Source organism: Polypterus senegalus, chromosome 3 (genome assembly GCF_016835505.1).
Source record: "Polypterus senegalus isolate Bchr_013 chromosome 3, ASM1683550v1, whole genome shotgun sequence".
NCBI classification, from domain to species: domain Eukaryota; kingdom Metazoa; phylum Chordata; class Cladistia; order Polypteriformes; family Polypteridae; genus Polypterus; species Polypterus senegalus.
This window is the reverse complement of record NC_053156.1, coordinates 290,068,277-290,091,341: the sequence shown is the minus strand read 5'-3', so window position 1 is coordinate 290,091,341 and position 23,065 is coordinate 290,068,277. Positions and strand designations below refer to the sequence as shown.

Genomic DNA, 23,065 nt, shown 5'->3' with positions numbered 1-23,065 from the left:
TCACAGGTAATGTGGTATGCTAAAAATCACAAGCTATTCCTTGTCTTCTTCATACTCTTCTCCGTCCATCATTCTGGTACATACTGATCTTAGTTTCATTTGTCTAAAGAAAACTGTTCCAAAACTGGACTTTTTTTTTTCTGGTAAGTCTAATGTGTCCTTCCTATGCTTAAGGATTACCAATAGTTTGAACCTTGTGGTTAAACCCTCTATATTTACTTTTTTGAAGTCTTCCCTTGATTGTGCACTTTAACAATGGTAGGTTTACCTCCTAGAGAGTGTTCTTGGTTCGGCTAAAACGTGAATTATTTTTTCTTTACCAAGGAAAGAATTCTGTGATCATCCAGCAATGGTTGTCCAGATCTTCTGGGTTCCTAAGCTCACCAGTGCGTTCCTTCTCTTTAAGAATGTACCAGATAGTTGATTTGACCACATCTGCTGTTTCTACCATCTCTCAGATGGATTTATTTTGTTTTCTCTGCCTAATGAGGACTTGTTTTCTACTTGCATGGAGAGCTCTTTGGACCTCATATTCAGAGTTCACAGTGACAACATCCAAATTGAAATTCCACACTTGGATTGAACTCCAGACTTTACACCTGCATAATAGTTAATAAAATAACAAGGGACCTGCTCATACCTGGCTATAGACCAGCTTCTCAGTCAATTGTTCAGATACCTTTGAGCCCCTGGTGATGGAGGGCACATACATAAAAATGACTGCTATTCCTAAACATCCCATGCCTTACCCTTTAAATTAATGCTGAAAGCCTACATTTCAATCATGTAATTATTTCTTCATTTCAAATCCACTGTGGTGTTGTACAGAGCCAAAATTATCAAAATTGTATCATTGCCCAAATACTTATGGACCTAACTGTATACTGGAAACAGATAAAATTTGCATCAGTATTTCCATAATTGGAAAATTTAAAGCACCAAACATGCAATAAAAACATACAGCCATCATGGTCCTCAATTAGAAGAGTGAATAATGATAGATGAGAGGCTGGTGTCAAACCTGCATGGCCCGTGGTTTGTGTACTACATTCAGTCACGTAACAGAGGGACCCAAGATGATGAAAATAGTTCAGGGGAGTTAGGTGGCAGGTATCACCTCTCCTTTGAATCTCTGAATTGAGCGTCACTAACAGGTAATTTTGCTCTTACCTTGTACACAAACTCTTCCATTTTCTCCATGGCATGGTGAGCTTGCAAAGGAAGGGTGAGAACACGGACTCCTTCCTCCTCCTCTTCCTCCTCATCTTCACCGCCGTTGGCTGCAGCCCCCGGCGGCCTCTCTCCCCCCTTTGGAAACATAGGAAAAAAAAAAAGTCTGCCATTACATTATGACAACAATACTTCACATTAAGAAGATCCTAGTAGTATACACCAGAAAACTGTTACCTTGGATAGATGTTTTGTTTCAAACCACATTCACACAATCAGCTTGACTATTTTGATTAAATAACAGAAGCACAAGGCCAGACTCTAAAAGCCTCAATGTTCTCCTAATTAAACAGTCAAAGGCTTTTAAACACGACACTTGCCAGTTGTTAGCAAAACAATTTTGACATTTCTTAACACTGTGTGTTGCCAGGACTTTTCTGTTTGTTTCTTTGGAACGCAAGTCTTGCCGTAATCTGTGAGCAAATAGCAGGATTTACGTGGAAGTTAAACATTTGTGTTATCCAGCTTTATTTATGTATATATTCTTCACACTCCCACTGTGCAATTTAGAACATCAAGTGACCTTTTTGCTCATTAAATTCTCACATTGACTGCATTAGCTGGGTCAACCCACACAGGAAAGTGAGATAAACTGCAACTCCAGTTAGGTGCTTCAGCACTTTACTGAGTGTTCGTGTGAAAGGAAATGGGATACACAAGCCAAATGACATGGCAACACAGTGATCACATGGGAGGCAGCACAGACCAAGTGCTTTAAATTTTCAAGAAGTTCAGTCGCTGCAGGGCACAGGCACTGCATTATCAAGCTACGACTTGTGACAATAGATGTCTTGGAGTGTTACACCACCTTTAATTAAAAGGTAATGTCAACCTGCTAAACGTGTTTCAAACAAAGAAATGTGACCATGCAGCAACTTGCAAGCAGTAGAGTCTGCTCAGTGCACAAGGCCAACAGCCAAATCCCAACACACGTGTAGTGCGATGAGGCCTCTACTTCAGTTTCCTAGCTTATAACGCTGTGTAGTGTCCAAACTTTACAAAACTGCATTCATGTGCGATGGGAATTCTCAGAACTAAAACGTGTGACATTTCACCTGCCCATTTCCTCGTGTTCGCATAAATTTCTGGTCAGCATTTTGGGAGATACCAGAGGTTGCTGATGATTTGGTATTTAGCCCACAGACAAAAAAATAAAATGTTAGCTCTTTACTTATAAAAAGCAAACTGAGCACATTAATTGTACATCTCATATCTCCATCTGCCAACCACAAGCAACTTCTGACTTGCTTGTTTTTTATTTTAATGAACAAGAAGTAAAATCCATGATAATGTACAACTTGACTAGTTTGGCTGAATTTTCCCTATCGGACCTGCCACTTAGAAGGGCGGTCATGTGAAATTTCCCATTGCAAAGCTCTATTTTTCTTCTTTGTCTTAGCACACGAATGCAAAATAACCCATTAAACTTTTCAGTATGGAAATGGATGGAGAAAGAGGCTTTGTTATGTTGTCTTTTTTACATATACAGTACATTTTTAATCACAGCTTCTGATTTATTGTATTTAACATTAACATTATAAATTACTTTGATTACATTTTTTAAACACACCCCATTAATGCCTTTATTTAATCCAGTCAATTTGAACAGCCTTCACACATTACGAAGCAGCAGCAAAAAAAAAAAAACCACATCTATTGATAGTAGTATATGCTCATGTATAAGTCGGGTCTTGAAACCCAAAAAATTGATCATAAAAATCAGACCCCAACATATACGCCCATTCAAAAATGCAACCCAATTTTTTTTCTTTTACATCTTCTTGCTTCCTCCAATCTCGCACCAGTTTCTCAGACTTCAACGACTTTTAATTTAAAACCAGCTTCATATTTTCTTTTAATCGAATGCTCCATCGTAGATAAGGGATGCTCTTATGTTAAAGGTGTATGAGGGTGTGAGATACAAAAAACACAAATCAGTGCAAACGTCACTTTGGAATAATTCAGGTATTACCGTGTGGTCACGTAGGCACGATACATAGAAAAAAAAAAAGGGCAGTTTGCTCCGTGGTTACTCTCTCAGGTGGGCATTAGCATATCGTAATCTCTTGGACCAACAGCGAGAGTTTTCCGCATTCGACTTATACAACCGACATTATGAAATACCAGAAATTATACTGTAAAATCAAGCCCTGACTTATCAGTGGATATGAACTTAATTCTCACCACCCATCTGTCATAAAATGGAATCGTCCCATACTGGAACATACAACCACAAATCAGAAAAGGTTGGGACGGTATGGAAAATACAAACAAAAACAGTGAGTCTTAAATGTACTTTGACTTTTATTTCATAGCAGAGAGTAGGAACCCAAGATATTTCATGTTTTATCTTATCAACTTCATTTCATTTGTTAATACAGTATACAGCTATGCTTGCATTTCAGGCCTACAACTCATTCCAAAAACAGTTGGGAGGGGAAACCATTCACCACTTTGTAATATCGCCATTCCCTTTCGGTATCCTTCAATAAGGGCGCGTAAATAAAGTCGAGCTTCAAAAGGGCGACCTCAATTGGGCACAACGAATAAAGGCAAACGCAAGCAAATGATTACAGAAAATTTATTAGATAAAGGCAATGATTGAACGTATAAAAAGGTGAAAGCAAGAATATTAAAACATCCAATTAATTAATGCATGAACTTCTTGACGAATAATCCATTTTTGGTATGACAGCGAGACGAACATTTTCCAATCCTATATTCAGTGCATTTGCAGATGTGTTTCCCGTTGATAGTTTTCTCCTTTCTGAATGTGTAGCGTCTGACTACGAGTAGATCTGCACCTTTGTTGCTCTTCACATATTCCAGAGCCATTTGAACTAAATTATCTACGAACGCCTTTATTCGCCGTGCCCAATTGAGGTCGCCCTTTTGAAGCTCGCCTTTTTGTGCGTGCCCTTATTGAATAGAGCCTTCCCTTTCATAGCACTTGATGTTTTGGCACTGAGGACACCAAGCGATGAAACATTCCAGGTATTATGTTGTCCCATTCTTCCTGCAAACACATCTTAAGGTATGTAACAGCACGGGGTTGTTGTTGTCGCATTTTTTTTCCCCCCAAATTCTCCACACATTCTCTACTGGGGACAGATGAGGACACAGATAAGCCAGTCCAGTACCCGGACCCTCTTCTTCCACAGCCATATCTTTGTACCGTATGCATAATGTGGTTTTGAATGTAACTGTTGAAAAATGCATTGGCGTCCATGGAAAAGATGTCATCTTGAAGGCCGCATATGTTGCTCTAAAATCTCAATCTACTTTTCCGAATTAATTCTGCCATCACAGAAGTACAAATGACCCTTGCCAAGGGCACTGACACAACCCCATACCTTATCAGACCCTGGCTTTTGGACTGGTTGCTGTTCACAGTCTGGATGGTCCTTTTCATCTTGCAGGGACTGCAATTCCTGAAATTCTTCCAGATTCCTTGAATTGTTTAATGAAATGATGCCATGTAGAGGGAGAAACGTGCAAATTCCTTCCAATCTTTAAGCAACATTGTTTTCAAACATTTCAATAATTATATCACACATCTGTTGGCAAACTGGAAATTCTCTGCCCATCTTTGCTACTCAAAGACTCAGCCTTTCCTGGATATCGCTTGTGCACCAAATGATTATTATAATCACCTGTTTGAAATCACATTATTATTTTGCGTCATTACTGGCACTAATTTGCCCCCATCCCAACTTTTTTTGCAATGTGTTGCAGGCCTGAAATGCAGGAATGGATGTACATTAACAAATTAAATGAAGCTGATCACATAAAACATCCATCTTGGATTCACACTGTCTGCAACAAAATAAAAAAGTAAATTTAACAATCATTGGCTTTTATTTTTAATTTGCATTTTCCATACCTTCCCAAACTTTTCTGATTTGGGGTTACTGTGTCACCGTTTGTTCTGTACTTTCATACACTTCATCTATCTATACATATAAAAGGCAAAGCACTCACAGACTCATCACTAATTCTCCCATTTTCCATATTTGTGGAAAGCTGAAATTTCGCGTGCTCATTCCTTGCAGTGTATTTGCAAAAGTTACGTATGTTTCATGTCCTATTGCAACACCTAAGGGGGGGAAACGGGTGTACCCCCTAAACTGTATATATGTAGATAGGGGAAACCCATCCTCACTATTTCTGTGACTTCCAATATATGTAGTAAGCCCAAATTTCCCATGCTCATCCTTTACACTGTAATCTATATATATATAAAGGAGAGTTGGGATCGGAGGGACTGTGTTTGTGTGGAGATTGAGAGTTAAGGCGGGTGGGGGAGTCACGTGATCATTTCCCCTCCCATTCACGTCATTTCATTCACTTCATTTCGCTCCGAGCTGAGCTCCGCAGCTGACACGGTCTTGCCGTTCTTTTCCCTTAGTGTTTAGTCCTTTCTCCTTTACTAATTTACTGTTTAGTACACACGGTACTTACACAGTCACTCATAAAAGGGGAGAAGACTCAGTGCAAGAAATGGGTATTGAGTCTACCTTGGAAGACATGCAATCAACGAGGCCATTAAACGGATCTCAAGAGAGGTCTTCTAGGTTGGAAAAAAAGCGCTTGGCTGCCAAAACCAGGCGATTAAACAAATCTCAACAAGAAACGACTTCTACGTTAGAAAAAAAATGATTTGCTGCCAAAATCAGGCGGTTAAACAAATATGTAAAGACAGGGTTTCTAGATTGGGAAAAGGACCATTGGCTGCCGAAAACAGGCGGTTAAAAGAATCTGAAAAAGACAGGACGTCTAGATTGGAAAAACCACGATCCGCTGCCGAAACTAGCCGGTTAAACGTGCAGCGAAGCGCCAGGTCTGCTAGTTATAAATAATAAGTAAGTTCCTATTCGTGCTGTACGACGTAACGAACTTTAGAAAATAACGGCTTCTTTAATGGCAGTTCTCACCATTATTCTGTAAGGAACTTTCGGAACTGACCTCTCCTTTTGGCAGCTTCATTCCTTATTTCTATTAACAGAGGATTTATTTCATGGCAGACACACACAAGGGCCGCCCCCGGCCCCCCTTCCTTTTTCCATATGGCCGCAGTCCACACACCTACCACGTGGTTGGCTCCCTGCCTATATACATGAACGACATCCCCGCTCATGTGTCTCCTCACTCGCTTCCTTACTTTCCTCAGCCATTCGTTGTGCTCACTGATCCCTTCTTCTTTAGTCCATCGCATCAAGCCTGTTATTGTTCACCTTGCTTCACGTCTTCCTGCTAGCGACTCCTGCCTTTTCATTTAGTTTCTTCACACTCTTAATCCTCCGGGCATGCCTCCGCATACTCTGCTTTTGAAGGTTGGCGCACCAATTATGTTACTACTAAACTTACAACCACCAAAACTTTTTAACAGCACCAGGCTTCAGATCAAATATCTGCACGAGAACCTCATTGAGGCAACTGTCTTCACTGGAACTGGCTCAGGGGAGACTGGATTTATTCCTCGCATCCCTCTCATACCCATTTCAATTCAAACACCTCCAATTTACAGTAAGGGTCTGCTTCGCTATGACAATAAATAAGGCACAGGGCCAGACTCTAAAAAAGGTCGGCACTGACTTGACACAAGATTGCTTCTCACATGGCCGACTGTACGTTGCATGCTCAAGAGTTAGCTCAGCAGACAGCTTGGTCATTTTACAGCCTGAGGGCAGAACTGCAAACGTCGTTTACAAAGAGATCCTTACATCCTGAAAATGTGCATTTCTCATACACAGCATTTACAATCATAAATGAAACTCTTTACAATCATCACATTCACTCTCAATACTAAAATAAGCCTACGACAATTACATTGACAATAATGTTACCTTATTTTTAAAATGTTTTCTTTTTCATAACTTCTTTAACACACTACACTATAAAAAATGTCAGTAAATTTAAACGGTAAAAATACTGTAAATGGTGAAAGTAAAAGACCTTTTATGAAAGAAAAGGAAAGTTACCTTATGTTCTACTGAAAATTACCTATACAGTGGCTTGCAAAAGTATTCGGCCCCCTTGAACTTTTCCACATTTTGCCACATTACAGCCACAAACATGAATCAATTTCATTGTGAATTCCACGTGAAAGACCAATACAAAGTGGTGTACACTTGAGAAGTGGAACAAAAATCATACATGATTCCAAACATTTTTTACAAATAAATAACTGCAAAGTGGGGTGTGTGTAATTATTCGGCCCCCTTTGGTCCGAGTGCAGTCAGTTGCCCATAGACATTGCCTGATGAGTGCTAATGACTAAATAGAGTGCACCTGTGTGTAATCTAATGTCAGTAAAAAAACAGCTGCTCTGTCAGTGGTTGTCCAAGAGAATATTGGGAGCGACAACACCATGAAGTCCAAAGAACACACCAGACAGGTCAGGGATAAAGTTACTGAGAAATTTAAAGCAGGCTTAGGCTACAAAAAGATTTCCAAAGCCTTGAACATCCTACGGAGCACTGTTCAAGCGATCATTCAGAAATGGAAGGAGTATGGCACAACTGTAAACCTACCAAGACAAGGCCGTCCACCTAAACTCACAGGCCGAACAAGGAGAGCGCTGATCAGAAATGCAGCCAAGAGGCCCATGGTGACTCTGGACGAGCTACAGAGATCTACAGCTCAGGTGGGGGAATCTGTTCATAGGACAACTATTAGTCGTGCACTGCACAAAGTTGGCCTTTATGGAAGAGTGGCAAGAAGAAAGCCATTGTTAACAGAAAACCATAAGAAGTCCCGTTTGCAGTTTGCCACAAGCCATGTGGGGGACACAGCAAACATGTGGAAGAAGGTGCTCTGGTCAGATGAGACCAAAATGGAACTTTTTGGCCAAAATGCAAAACGCTATGTGTGGCGGAAAACTAACACTGCACATCACTCTGAACACACCATCCCCACTGTCAAATATGGTGGTGGCAGCATCATGCTCTGGGGGTGCTTCTCTTCAGCAGGGACAGGGAAGCTGGTCAGAGTTGATGGGAAGATGGATGGAGCCAAATACAGGGCAATCTTCTCTTGGAGTCTGCAAAAGACTTGAGACTGGGGCGGAGGTTCAACTTCCAGCAGGACAACGACCCTAAACATAAAGCAAGGGCAACAATGGAATGGTTTAAAACAAAACATATCCATGTGTTAGAATGGCCCAGTCAAAGTCCAGATCTAAATCCAATCGAGAATCTATGGCAAGATCTGAAAACTGCTGTTCACAAACACTGTCCATCTAATCTGACTGAGCTGGAGCTGTTTTGCAAAGAAGAATGGGCAAGGATTTCAGTCTCTAGATGTGCAAAGCTGGTAGAGACATACCCTAAAAGACTGGCAGTTGTAATTGCAGCAAAAGGTGGTTCTACAAAGTATTGACTCAGGGGGCTGAATAATTACGCACACCCCACTTTGCAGTTATTAATTTGTAAAAATTGTTTGGAATCATGTATGATTTTCGTTCCACTTCTCACGTGTACACCACTTTTGTATTGGTCTTTCACGTGGAATTCCAATAAAATTGATTCATGTTTGTGGCTGTAATGTGACAAAATGTGGAAAAGTTCAAGGGGGCCGAATACTTTTGCAAGCCACTGTACATCTTAAAAAATACATTTCATTATTTTTTACAGCCAGGTCCTGTAAAATCGATATTTTTCTACCTTCAAATTATGCTACATACCGTTTACTGATGCATTACAATCATGCTGAAAAAAATCTGTTAATTTTACAGTGTAAAACTGTTAAATAGCGAAGGTAAACAACTGTAAAATGTAAAACAGTAAAGCACTGTTTCCGTAACACCGAAGTTGCGCTATTTGCATAAGGACACGCCCCCCCTTTTTTTTTTCAATATTGTTCCTAGTGATCCGCATTCCTTTGAACAGTAGGGGAGAAAAACTTAAACCAAGTTAGCAGATTTATTTTTCCCTGCCTGCTGAAGGTTTTTTGAGGTTATGGAAGCTGATTTCTGGTGGGTTGTTTTCGATAAGCTGGCACAACGGTAGAACACCATACACCACAAAAGCAAACTTTACTTCCCAACAGACAATGTGTAGTAACTTCCTTAAACACGGAATTGTTTTCAATGTGTATAATTAAATGGCACATGTTTGCTATTAAGGCAATCATCCTGCCCAAATTGTCATACTTAGCAACAGTTTTTCTCTCTCCAAAGAAAATACTAAAAAAGATTATAAGAACTTGCTTTGTATTTCTATGGGGTTCAAAGTGTGAAAAACTGGCTGGGAAAAAGGTAACGAAGAGCAAAGAAAATGGAGACAAAGGATTTCCAAATATTGAAAAGCAGCTGGAACTAAAATATACAGTACCGGTTGTGAATATGGCAATAAATAAAAGAGGAAACCTAGCAGATATGATGAGATATCTACTAGGGACGGAACTAAGAAAAGCGAAACTGTTAAAAATAACTAATAACAGACGTTCAATGTGCCAAAACACTAAGGTAATAATAAAATGTTTACAAAGGTATGCATGGGAGGGAGGAGATCCTAAAATGTGGGGAAAGAAAAAAGATTTAAATACATAGGAAAGGAGGAAACAATGAGGAAAATTCAAGCACTCATGGAAGAGCAAGTAAGAGAAGTGTGGCAACAAACATCAAACAAAGAATTAACAAATAGACAAAGATTTGGGGTGGATGGCAGTAAATGAAATTTTACCAACGAATACAGTTATATATAAAAGGAGAGTGGTTAAAAGCAAGACGTGTCCAAGAGACAACTGTTTAGAAGTAGAGACAGCAGAGCATGTATTCTGGAACTGTAGATATGCGCAAGAGGTGTGGAGCTATGTGGGAAGGGAATGGAAAGGGAACTTAGGGATTGAAGAAATTACAAAAGAAGGTGTAATATATGGTTTGGTGAGAAAGGAGCTAAATGAAAAAACGACAATAAGGCAGTGGAAAATGGTTAGCATCATAAAAGAAAATACAGTATGTGGTGGAGGAGGAATGAATTGGTGATACATAATAAGGAAATAACGATACAAAGACTGTTACAGAGATGTGAAAAAGAGGTATGGGAGGAATGGAAGATAAAAGAAGGGAACAAATGTACATAGGAAAAAGGTAAAAGACCTTTAATATAAAGTTTAAATGTAAAAAAAAAAATGTATCATGGTGGTGAAATGGTGATGGGTGACAGTGAATTAGCAAATGGGCCAGACTTTGTATGTGTGCCTAAAGCTAAAACACTGAAAAGAAAAAATGAATTTAAGTAAAAGGGGACAAGGAAAATAGTGTTTGTTCTAAGTAATGGATTTTAGACATTTAAAAAAAAAAAAGGTACATGTTTGCTATTGGTTGTTGTTACTTTACTAATGCAAACTGCATACTGGGGTTTGACCCTGAAAATACTTTCTAATGGTTTATTGATTGGCATATTTATTACACTGCATGAATTTCTGGTTATGGTTAAATATTCCCTTCTATTGGAATGTGTTGTTAAAAAAAAAAAAAAAAAATTATTTAATACAAAGTTATACTGTAGATCTAAAAATATTGTCACCTTATTTATTACGGTAAAATTTTGGCAACCCGGCTGTCAGTTTATCATAAAAATAACATTTTTATAGACCTAAAAATACTGTCACCTTTTTTTCAAAACGGTAAAATTCTGGCAACCCAGCTGCCAGTAATTTACCGTAAATGTAAGTTTTTTTTTTATATATAAAGTGTACTGTAGACCTAAAAATATTGTCACCTTCTTTTTTTACGGTAAATTGCCAATACTTTACCGTAAATTTAACATTATTTTTTTTACAGTGTACTTCTCCACTGCGAAGCGCGGGTATTTTGCTAGTTTCATATATTCACTGAGAATAACATAAGAACAATAAAAATCTAACCCGTTATTCATGCAATGCGAATTAGTTTTATTTTTGTGTTGTGCTAAGGTTACAGACGAATAAATACGGCACGCTGACCGAGATTGCATGTCAGTATCACCCTAGTCATTATGCTGCTTTCACACATTCTTCTCTCTCTATAGAAAAAACACCACATCATGCAGCATAGTCAAGAACAAGTCAAGAACAATATGCTACATCGAGTGATGGCTGCTAACGCTGGTCTGCCGTTTCTTGTGTCACCACTTACTTACTTATAACGTTGGTCCTTTACAGTAATAATCTGCAGATAATATTGTTCAATCAGTTCAGTCTTACTTTTGCTTACATAACCGCTTGCCCTTCTATTTATTTCCAGAGAATTTACTTTTTTGTCCTCTATTAGTTAACAAACGTAAAGTAGCAGGAGCGGGTGCTGCTGTGTGAACTGTTTTCATGCGCTCTGCTCTGCCCACCATTTGACTAACTTGCACTGGGCATCTGAGTGCCTGTCAGACGAGTAAAAGAGGAACACATACAAACTATACAAGTTCAAGCAACCGCTGAAGGCTAAACTGAAACAGTCAACTTATTCCGAGCTGAAGTCGCACAGAACGTTTCTCTATTTTAAAACAGATGAGCTAACAAATGTTTTTCCAATGGGAAATTTTGAAAATTTAAAACTTCGTCCAGCCCAATCTGTTTGAGATATCTGAACAAAAAAAATAAAATAAAATAAAACCTTGTCAACAAATTTCTCTGAAGGATAAGTGTTTTCTGTTTCATGGAGGGCTGGGTTGTTTCATGCAGATGGACAGACAGACTGAGGCTTTTACAATAGGTGCTTCACACTTTATATGCAAACACACCTCAAAAGGGTTAGAAAATATTAATGGTACACAATGGGCAAGAAGATCAGGGGCTTGCTGGGACTGTTTCTGCACATCTGGGACTGAAAGATCAGGGGCAGGGCACCAGAGATCAAAGGTTAAGAAGTACTGACACAGGTCTTGATCATTGTTATAAGATGACTTTGAGGGCATCTGTGATATAGTGGGTCCAAGGCTCTAAACGGATGGCTAGTTTTTAAATAAATAATTGCCACACTCGCAGCTTAAGGAGGGGGCGTGGCAGTGTGGCGGGAGCAGTTCCTGGGCGCGATCCGGGCGTGGGCATTTCCGCATTAAAATGCACAAGTGTGGGATTGCCCATGTCTGTAATTGATGCCAGGATCTGCTAATTACCACACCTGTGCCATGTCCCCATTATAAAAAAGGAGAAGCATGAGTGTGGATGTGGGGAGAGGAAAAAAAAAAAAAAAAAAGAGAAGGAAAGACAGAGCGGCGGTTAGAGGAAGAAGAAGAAGGCAGGAGGTACTGAGAGCCGGTGTGGGAGCGAGCGGGAAAGTAGGCTTGCTGCAGAGAAGAGCCCTGGAAGGAGTGTGCGGCTGACACTGTAAAAGGCAGTTGGAAGTGGTCGCTCCAGCTGAGCGATTTCAAGGAGCTGGAGTGACCAAGAAGGTTGATGGTTTGCCGTGGAAGGAAGTGGGAGTTGGTGAGGCTTGGGAGGCTGGGGAACCTGAGTCTTGGTCCGGTGAGACAGCTGTACGTAGCCAGGGGACGGAAAGCAACCGGACCAGGAGGTGGTCAGCTGCAGGTAGGGTGACTCCCCTGTTGCAAAGCCTGCTGGGATAAGCAGGGGGAGCCGCCAGTTAGAAGGAAGAAGGCACCAGGTGTTTGAAATTATACTGCTTCCAGCTTGTTAATTTTAACCTCATTTTAAAAGGATTTATTTATTATGGATTTTAACCTCCACGTCTCTCACTTGTAGTTTTTATGGATTATTTATTTATAGAAACATTCTTGAAGCACTGCACTTTGAACAATGTTCGGTTTGCTTTTAATAAAAGCACAGCACAAACACTTTTACACCATCCCCTTGTCCTCATCTGCCAGCTCATCTGGTTACATCAGCGACGGTGTTGGGGTCACGAGGCTCCCAAAATTAGAAGAGGGAGCATGGAGCAGGACCCGCACTGTCACAGCATCAGGGTCCCATAGACACCAACAAGGCAGTAGAAAGAGTGATCGGCCTTAAGATCTTAGTGATCCACATTACTAGGGATCTCTTATATCACCTTAACGTTACCTATTTCTTTAAAACAGCTCAACAGCACCTTTACTTTCTGAGCAGTCTTCCTTGAATTATCGCTGACATCTACACACACACTCTGAGAATCATATTGATTTGCTCCATCTGTCTGGTATGCCAATTGTACCGTGGCCCAGTTCTGCAGTGTGACCACAGTCCTATTAACACAGGATATTGATGATTAGATGAAGATGACTGAAGAAAACACTTTCGAACAATACATACTAAACAATGTGTACAACTGATTTTTTTTTTAGGACCGATCCAGCACCTTCCCGCTTAAATCAAAGCCAAAACTCAGCCTCTCCCACCACACTTAAACTACACCTTGTGACACAAAGCACTCAGGTCAGTTCCCGTGCGTTCTGTGGTACTGCTTGTCAGAATGCAAGCTAACAAGTGCCAATCAAAGGTTGTGCAATTTCAATTAAGTCTTGCACCACATAGTGAAACAACCTGACAAAAAGCCCTCCTAAGTTTTTTTTTTTTTAATATTTAGATCACCTGTCACTTTGGTTTTGGTTGTAAATGCCACTTTACTCAGTGCTTTGACAAAGGCACGAGAGATTAAATTTATAGCTTTCGTGCACTAAAACATTTAAGTCTCAACCACAGGAAGAGAGCGGCAGCTGGTCTCCTTTCTCGTCAAAAAGGAAATGGAAATTAACTGCCATTTCTGACTTCTCCTTTTTTAATCTTAATGGGTTTAAAATGACTTTTTAAAGAAGACTAATGTTCATTTCAGTCACAACAGCCGATGCATAGTATAATAATCTACTGTATGTACAGTGTCTAGTGTACCAGGAATGTGTTCTGCTGTCTGTGTTTTTGTTAACTAACATTGCCTACAACAGCAAGAAAACAATGATTCAGATTCATGTGGCAACTTATAAAACAGAAATACTTTACACAAACTCTCTAGGCAGCCATGAAGATCGTCCAGTATTCAATAAGTCACTGTGACCTGTGCTTTCCATAAACTTTATACTCATATAGCCTACTTATTAATACTTTCATATACAATACATATTTTGTTCCTTCTTATTTCAATGGCATTACATTGCTTTTTTGTTTTCATTATTATGCTTTATCAGTCTGGGAGAAAAGTATTTTTGGGCTCTGCCAGAAGAAACACCAAATAATTGTCATTTCCAGAGAGCTAGGATGAAGAACTTGTTAAATGCTGACTAGTTTGCTGCAGTAACATCTTAAAACTTTAAAAACGTTTTCCCACACACTGGCATCTGAGACCCGCTGGTGCACCACAGCTGATGATCTCCTGAATCATGCAACTTTGGAATTGCTTTCCATAAAGGATATAATTCCTTATATACAGTGGATTCAGTGCTTATTAAGACTCCTTCACTATTTGCATACTTTATTGTGCTGTAAATGTAATTACCGTATATATATATATATATATATGCCTTGAAATCCGAAAATTCGATCATAAAAATCAGACCCGACTTATACTTCTTCAAAAATACAACACTTAATTTAAATTTTTTTTTTACATCTTCTTACCTCCTCCAATCTCCAGTTATTCAGACACATCGAATTTTGTTGCAGCAGCGCAGCTACCAATTTCTTTCGCTACTTCAACGATGTCTAATTTAAAACCAGCTTCATATTTTCTTCTGACCAAACTCTCCATCGTAGATAAGGGATGCTCTTACGATAAAAGGTGTATGTGAGATACAAAAAACACAAATCAGTGCAAACGTTGCTTCGGAATAGTTCGGGTATTACCGTGTGGTCACGCATGCACAATAGAGAGATAGACTGGTTAGGAGTGGACGCTTATACAGATCATTGCCGCACCCACATAGAAAAAGAGGGCTGTGTGCTCCGTGGTTACTCTCTCAGGTGGGCGTTAGCATATCGTAATCTCTTGGGCCAATAGTATAAGTTTTCCGCATTCGACTTGTACGACCAACATTATAAAATACCAGAAATTATAAGGTAAAATCGAGCCCTGACTTATCCGCGAGATAACTTAAACTTCAGTATATACGGTAGAAATGAATCAATTTGCCATTTTTGCCCATCAGTCTTCACTCAGTAACTCATACTGACAAAGTGAAAACAAGTTTTCAGAAATGTTTGCAAATGTATAAAAAATTAAAAACTGAAATTTCTCATTAGGAACTTTTGCTGTGACAGTCCATACTGTGGTAAGGTACGTCCTGTTGGCATTTATTCTGCTTGAGATGTGTCAAGAATTTGATTGGAGTCCACCAATGGCAAAATGAATTGATTGGACAACGTTTAGAAGGGCACATCTGTGTGTATACAAAGTCTAAAATTCACACTGCATGTCAGGACAAAAAAAAACAAGTCAAGGCACAGATCAGTGCAAAGGAATACAGTGATCCCTCGCTATATCGCGCTTCGACTTTCGCGGCTTCACTCTATCGCGGATTTTAAAAGTAAGCATATCTAAATATATATCACTGATTTTTCGCTGGTTCGCAGATTTCTGCGGACAATGGGTCTTTTAATTTATGGTACATGCTTCCTCAGTTTGTTTGCCCAGTTGATTTCATACAAGGGACGCTATTGGCGGATGGCTTAGAAGCTACCCAATCAGAGCATGTATTACATATTAACTAAAACTCCTCAATGATCTAAGATATGCTTCCCGCGCGGTGCTTCATTGCTTGCTTTTCTCGGTCTCTCTCACTCTCTCTCTGCCCGACGGAGGGGTTGTGAGCAGAGGGGCTGTTTGCACAGAGGCTGTTTGCCTAGAGGATACGGACGCTCCTTTACAAAATGCGGCTTTATCGCGGTGCTTCGGCATACTTTAAAAGCACATATTGATTTTTTGATTGCTTACTTTTATCTCTCTCTCTCTCTCTCTCTGACATTCTCTGCTCCCAATGGCGCTCCTTTGAAGAGAAGATATGTTTGCATTCTTTTAATTGTGAGAAAGAACTGCCATCTCAGTCTTGTCATGGAGCACAGTTTAAACTTTTGACTAAAGGGTGTTATTTCATGTCTAGAGGGCTCTAATAATGTTAACAGTGTGGGAGACTTTATAAGGACTTAAATATATAAAAATAACTATACAAACATATGGTTTCTACTTCACCGATTTTCATCTATTGTGGGGGGTTCTGGAACGCAACCCCCGCGATCGAGGAGGGATTACTGTAAAACCATTTCTAAACCCCTGATTGTTCCCAGGAGCGATGTAGACTCACTAATTGTGAAATGGAAGATGTTTGCCTAGAACTGACCTTCCTGCCAAACTGATTAACTGGGCAAGAACAGCCTTGGTCAGGGAAATGTCCAAAAACCCAATTCTCACCCTTAACAGAGCTGAAGAATTCCTCTGCTCAGATGGGAGAACCTGTCAGAAGGACAACCATCTCTGCAACAGTCCATCAATCAGTCATTTATGGCAGAGTGTCTAACTCCTGCACGGAGTTTACCAAATGACATTTAACGGACTCTGAGGTCATGAAGAAAAATATTCTCTGGTCTGATGAGACAAAAATTGAACTCCAAGCATAATGTCTGCCGAAAACCAAGCACTGCTCACAATCTGCCTAATCCCATTCCTACAATGAAGCATGGTGGCGGCAGCATCATGCTGTAGGGGAGCTTCTCAATGGCAGGGACAGGGAGACTGGTGAGAAATAAGGAAAGGACTAATGCAGCCGAATACGGAGAGGTCCTTGAAGGAAACCTGCTCAAGAGCGCATTAAATCTACAACACACTAAAGTGGGCAGAAAGTGAAAAGGTCTGAATACTTTCTGAATCCTCTTTAATTCCAAAAGGAATTGGCTCACATATGTTATAGTGAAAGGCTGTAAATGATACAAATGCTTTATTAACAATGCTAAGTATCCCATAATGCATACAGGTCTTTACACAGTTCCCCACAGTTCATGCTGAATGTGTTTACTTATCTGGTTCCATTATTTATTTATTACTTGTTTATTAGACTGTATGTACTGAATGGCATGCTGTACAAAGTTATCTATATTGTTGCTGCATGTTTGATGCTTTGCATTTGTATGTTTACCTTCTCCCGTTTTGATCTTATCCTTCCTGACCTTTCAGTGCAGTTAACCACTCCTTGTTATCCTCAAAGTAAAAGGATTTGACAATCGTAATATGCAACGTTTTAGGTATGAGTGTGAAATTTGTGCAACATTTACCATATGTCTGTCAGCTGAAGACATAACAAGCAGAAAATATATGCAGTGTCATTAGTGTTTCTGTACAGCAGCATTAGTAGAAGGATCACACATCATTCAATTTATGTGTGTTGCAACCTGAGATTTAACTTAGATATGCCAATTAAATGTGTCAGCCAGAGAGCTGCTGTCGCCACTTCCTAGCCTGCTGCTTTACTTAACATGAGAGTTCTCTTCATCCATGTAAAATAGAAAACTGCAAGGTGTTACATTTGACACTTTTTTCTTAATGCTTTAATCGTTGTGGAAAACAAGTTCTACCAATCCTTGGACTCCCTGCACTTCAGACCACCACCACTCCGTACCAGTAAAACAGGATTAAAATGGCACCTCAGAAAAAGGTCAAAGCCAATAATGATTAAAGACTTACACCAGCTGAAATTGCATTAGGCGCACCATCGGTCTTTTCTTCCAGCAGGGGCCCGAGTTCCGTCAACTCCACATCATGTCTATCCCGGCAGGCCTTTGCAACGCCACACTCTTCATCTGTTACTGAGCCTTTCCGAGAAGACATCTGTAGGCAAAAGATGCAGGTCCTTGTCCACCGTGCCCCTCACTAGAGGTCAACGGCGTGTCAATGAAAATGGCCTCCCCTGTCGTGGCGCAATGCACCTGCATACACCAAGAAGGGCTCTGCAATCCAAAAACAGAAGATGTGAGAAGGTAAAAGTTAGGAATTTGATAGAGCAAGAGATTGAAATGTGCAGAGTACAAAAGGGATTGGAATGGAATCCAAAATAAGCCCCTAGAGGTGGCATATGAGGAAAGTCAGTCTCTAAACAATCATAATCTTGAAAGGGCCTTGGAGCATATAAAGTGGTACAACATTACACAAAAAAAAAATGTCCTAATGCTTTTCCTGGCTTATCTAGGCAGACCAAACTAACGTTTTGCCAACAATACTTCACAGCTCCTTCCGAGTATGCGCATGCAGTGCCAGATTGCCAACTAAAAAATACAAGCCGTTCAGCATACTGGCCTTCTGGTTTCATCGGCCTCCATTAGGGTAATGTAGGCATGGCAAGAACAAAGCAAAAATTGTGCATTGGAAATGTAACATTTCCCCAAAAAAAACACATTTACATGCAAGATGTCATTTTATTACCATATTTACTCGTGGATAAATTCTCCCGCAGAGAATTTGGGACTTGATTTTATTGTATAATTTCTGGTATTTTATAATGTCGGCCGTATAAGTCGAATGTGGAAAACTCACGCTATTGATACAAGAGATTATGATATGCTAACTCCCACCTGAGAGAGTAACGGAGCACACAGACTTTTTTTTTCTATGTGGGTGCAGCAATGCGCTCTCTCTGTCTCTCTGTTGTGCCTACGTGACCACACGGTAATACCCAAACTATCCCGAAGTGATGTTTGCACTGTTTTGTGTTTTTTGAATCTCACACCCTCATACACCTTTATCATAAGAGCATCTCTTATCTACGATGGAGCGTTCGATCAGAAGAAAATATGAAGCTGGTTTTAAATTAAATATCATTGAAGTACTGAAAGAAATTGGTAACTGCGCTGCTGCAACAAAATTTGATGTCTCTGAGAAACTGATGCGAGATTGGAGGAGGCAAGATGATGTTAATAAAAAAAAAAAAAAAGTTTTGCATTTTTGAACGGGCGTATAAGTCGGAGTCTGATTTTATGATCGCTTTTTCGGGTTTCAAGACGCGACTTATACATGATGTGGCGGACGCTCCGTCGTTATATGTTCAGGGGGAGCAGCCATGGACTGTGCAATACCTCCCCCTGGACGCTAGATGGCCGCCCCTCTGGGTTGCAGCGGTGCATCCGTTTCCCGCAGGGCTCCATTGGAACTGGAGATGGGTGCAGCCCTGTTGGGTCCCACAGGCGCCGCCAGGGGGTGCTGCAGCTGGGACTCCAGAGCCCGTATGGGCAGTGTATTCGTCCCACCCGGAAGTGCTGCCTGAACTTGGCAGTCAACCACCTGGGGCACTTCCGGGTGGACTATAAAAGGGGCCAGCAACCACCACTCAATGGCCAGAGTCGGGAGGAGGAGGAGGAGGATGAAGCTTTAAGGAGGAGTGGTGGTGCCAAAGAAGAGTGTGTTTTGGTGTACTGTGTTGTGCCTGTACGGGTCAGAGGGAAGACGTGTCCCACAGGTGAAGAAAAATAAAAAGTTCTTTTGTTTTTATATAATAATCCAGTGTGAGTCAGTGTTGGGTCAGGCACCTATATACAGTGAGTATATACGGTAATTAAACAGCTATTGGTGGGGACTTAGTCAGGACCTCAACTCTGGGCTAGCCGCCATGTGTGGCCCTATCAGGAGTAAATGACACTCATTACATCACTCAGGGGATCATTGATCACGCAAACCACTCTGCCACATTAAAGTGCTGACTCAAAGGAAGTATATATAAACACACACACACACACACACTGTAGATAGCTCATAATCTCACATTCTGCTTCTGTCATTTTGTGGCTATGTCTCTTGACATAGTAAATTCGTCACTAGATACTGGGGTCTTCCCAGACTGTCTTAAGACTGCTGTAGTTAAACCCCTACTTAAGAAACATAATCTTGACCCCTCGGCTCTTGAAAATTTTAGACCCATCTCTAACTTGCCCTTCTTAAGTAAAGTTCTAGAGAAGGCAGTCATTATGCAGTTAAATGACCACCTAAATAAACCTGCTATTCTTGATAAATTTCAGTCAGGTTTTAGAACAAATCACAGCACAGAAACTGCACTCGTTAAAGTAGTAAATGACTTGCGGGTAAATGCAGACAGAGGCCATTTATCTGTTCTCATCCTCTTAGATCTGAGTGCTGCATTTGACACCATTGATCACAACATTCTTAGAAATCGCCTTAGTCAATGGGTGGGCCTCTCTGGCAGTGTCTTAAATTGGTTTGAATCCTACCTGACAGGGAGAAAATATTTTGTTAGTTGTGGGAATTACAACTCGAAGACACATGATATCCAATATGGTGTTCCACAAGGCTCTATCCTGGGTCCGCTGTTATTCTCAATCTACATGCTTCCGTTAGGTCAGATTATCTCAGGGCACAACGTGAGCTACCACAGCTATGCTGATGACACACAGCTGTACTTATCAATAGCACCTGATGACCCGATTCTATTGATTCACTAACAGAATGTCTGACTAGTATCTCAGAATGGATGAATAGTAACTTTCTCAAGTTAAATAAAGAGAAAACTGAAATTTTAGTGATCAGCAATAATGGATACAATGAGGCTATTAGAAATAAACTGGATACATTAGGATTAAAAGTCAAGACGGAGGTAAAAAGCTTAGGGGTGATTGTTGACTGTAATCTGAATTTTAAATCATATTAATCAGATCATTAGGACAGCATTTTTCACTTAAGAAACATAAGTAAAGTTAGACCTCTTTATCACTGAAAGATGCTGAGAAATTAGTTCACGCGTTTGTTTTCAGTCGACTAGATTACTGTAACGCACTCCTCTCAGGACTACCCAAAAAAGATATAAATCACTTGCAACGAGTGCAGAATGCAGCTGCTAGAATCCTAACTAGGAAAAGAAAATCAGAACACATTACTCCAGTTTTGATGTCACTACACTGGTTACCTGTGTCATTCAGAATTGACTTTAAAATTCTGCTTATGGTTTATAAAGCCTTAAATAATCTCCCCCATCTTATATATCGGAATGTCTGACACCTTATATTCCAAATCGTAACCTCAGATCCTCAAATGAGTGTCTCCTTAGAATTCCAAGAACAAAACTTAAAAGAAGTGGTGAGGCGGCCTTCTGCTGCTATGCACCTAAAATCTGGAATAGCCTGCCAATAGGAATTCGCCAGGCTGATACAGTAGAGCACTTTAAAACACTGCTGAAAACACATTACTTTAACATGGCCTTTTATAACTTCATTTTAATCGTAATTTAACTTAATCCTGATACTATGTATGTTCAATTCATCATAACAACTATTCATGGTGGCTCTAAAATCGGTACTGACCCCTACTCTCTTTTCTGTTTCTTTTTCCGGTTTCTTTGTGGTGGTGGCCTGCGCCACCTCCACCTACTCAAAGCTTCATGATGCTCCAACAATGATGGACGGATTAAAAGGAAGAAGTCTACGTGACCATCATCATCATCAAGCCCTTCCGTGAGAACCCTAAATCCAAAGAGGACTGTTTCATTTATGTTAGGTAGAATGCCCAGAGGGGACTGGGCGGTCTCATGGTCTGGAATCCTACAGATTTTATTTTTCTCCAGCCGCCTGGAGTTTTTTGTTTTTCTGTCCCCTGGCCATTGAACCTTATTCTTATTCGATGTTAATGTTGATTTATTTTTTATAATTATGTCTTTCATTTTTCTATTCTTTAATATGTAAAGCACTTTGAGCTACTGTTTGTATGAAAATGTGCTATATAAATAAATGTTGTTGTTGTTGTTGTCCATACACCAATTTCATGTTCTCATTCTCTGTTCATTTTACACTTAGTGGCTATTCACTTGTCTGCTACTCCAAAGTCCTAATCATTATATACCACTTTTACTCTGTTTCTCTCAGTACAGCTATGTGGCATATCTAAACGATTCAAGCCAAACACAACCAAATCTATTTTTGATTTTTCAGAACTTTTTGTGCCTGCTGGTGGTAAAATTATGTATATAAACTTCTTCTGACTGAGAGGATCTTAGATCTTTTAGACAGCTTTAGAGATCAATATGGGCCATATAAAGTGACAAAAGCCCCGTATAGGAATTTTTTGAAAACAACACTTAAAGTCACAATTGTAAGAGCATTGCCTTGTGGCAAAATATACTGCCGGCTGTACAGATTAAGGGATAAAAACCCTGTAAACAGTAGGATTCATCTACAGAGTCATCTTCAATTGACCTAAAGCATGTTCCTGACCAAAAAAAAAAAACAGGTTGAGGTGTCAACAGTAACAGAGGCAAGACAACAACCATTAACACCATTTCAGCAAAGGGTAGCAGCTTGGGGAACAAACTCATTCAGATATTAAAGACACAAATACTAACTGAAGCTTAAGTTCATTTGTTTCTTGAGGCACGACACAGCTCAGAAAACATGCTGCTTCTCTCCCCCTCAAATTTAACGTGCCATGTGTGGGGCTGCACAAGTAAATGTTATGGAGGGAATGTAGAAAAGTAAATTGTGTAATGGAACTATTCCTCCCCTTAACATTTTTTGTAGCACTGGGTTTACTTTAGCCACTGGTTGTAGACATTACAAAATGAAACCATGTGATTGGGAGTTCACAGGGGACCAAATATTGCTTTGAGAAGATGGGGACGTCACGTGTTTCAATGTGATCAGGCTGCTTCAAGGCTATCAAAATGGAAGCAGTGCATAGGCAGTGGTGTAGCTCGAGTTCTTGCCACTCTGGGTGGGGCGGTGCTTCAATTTGCTGCCATCCAAAATATCTGAATATGTTAACCTAGCATAGATGTATTCATATATAGAGATATAAATAATTATATGGGAAAAATTATTGCTCTAAGCATCAACTAGACAAGAATATAGTATAGACACACTGATAAGCTGTGTTCTAATTATTACTATAGTGTAATTACGTTACGAAAACCAGAACCAGTGTAGTGTACAAGTGATAGGTGGGAATGTTCTC

At 40.0% G+C, this 23,065-nt stretch overlaps 1 protein-coding gene across 1 annotated transcript in view; it reads right to left on the bottom strand.

The window, feature by feature from the left end:
• The window catches only part of adipor1a (adiponectin receptor 1a), a 39,468-nt gene extending 21,373 nt beyond the window's left edge, over nucleotides 1-18,095 (bottom strand). Inside the window, exons 1-2 of the mRNA XM_039749417.1 lie at nucleotides 17,807-18,095; nucleotides 1,171-1,308 (exon numbers count right to left, since the gene is read on the bottom strand). Coding sequence (XP_039605351.1) covers nucleotides 1,171-1,308; nucleotides 17,807-17,950 — 282 coding nt within the window. The 5' untranslated portion in view covers nucleotides 17,951-18,095. The remainder of the gene's footprint in view (nucleotides 1-1,170; nucleotides 1,309-17,806) is intronic.
• Between the last annotated feature and the right edge of the window lie 4,970 nt (nucleotides 18,096-23,065).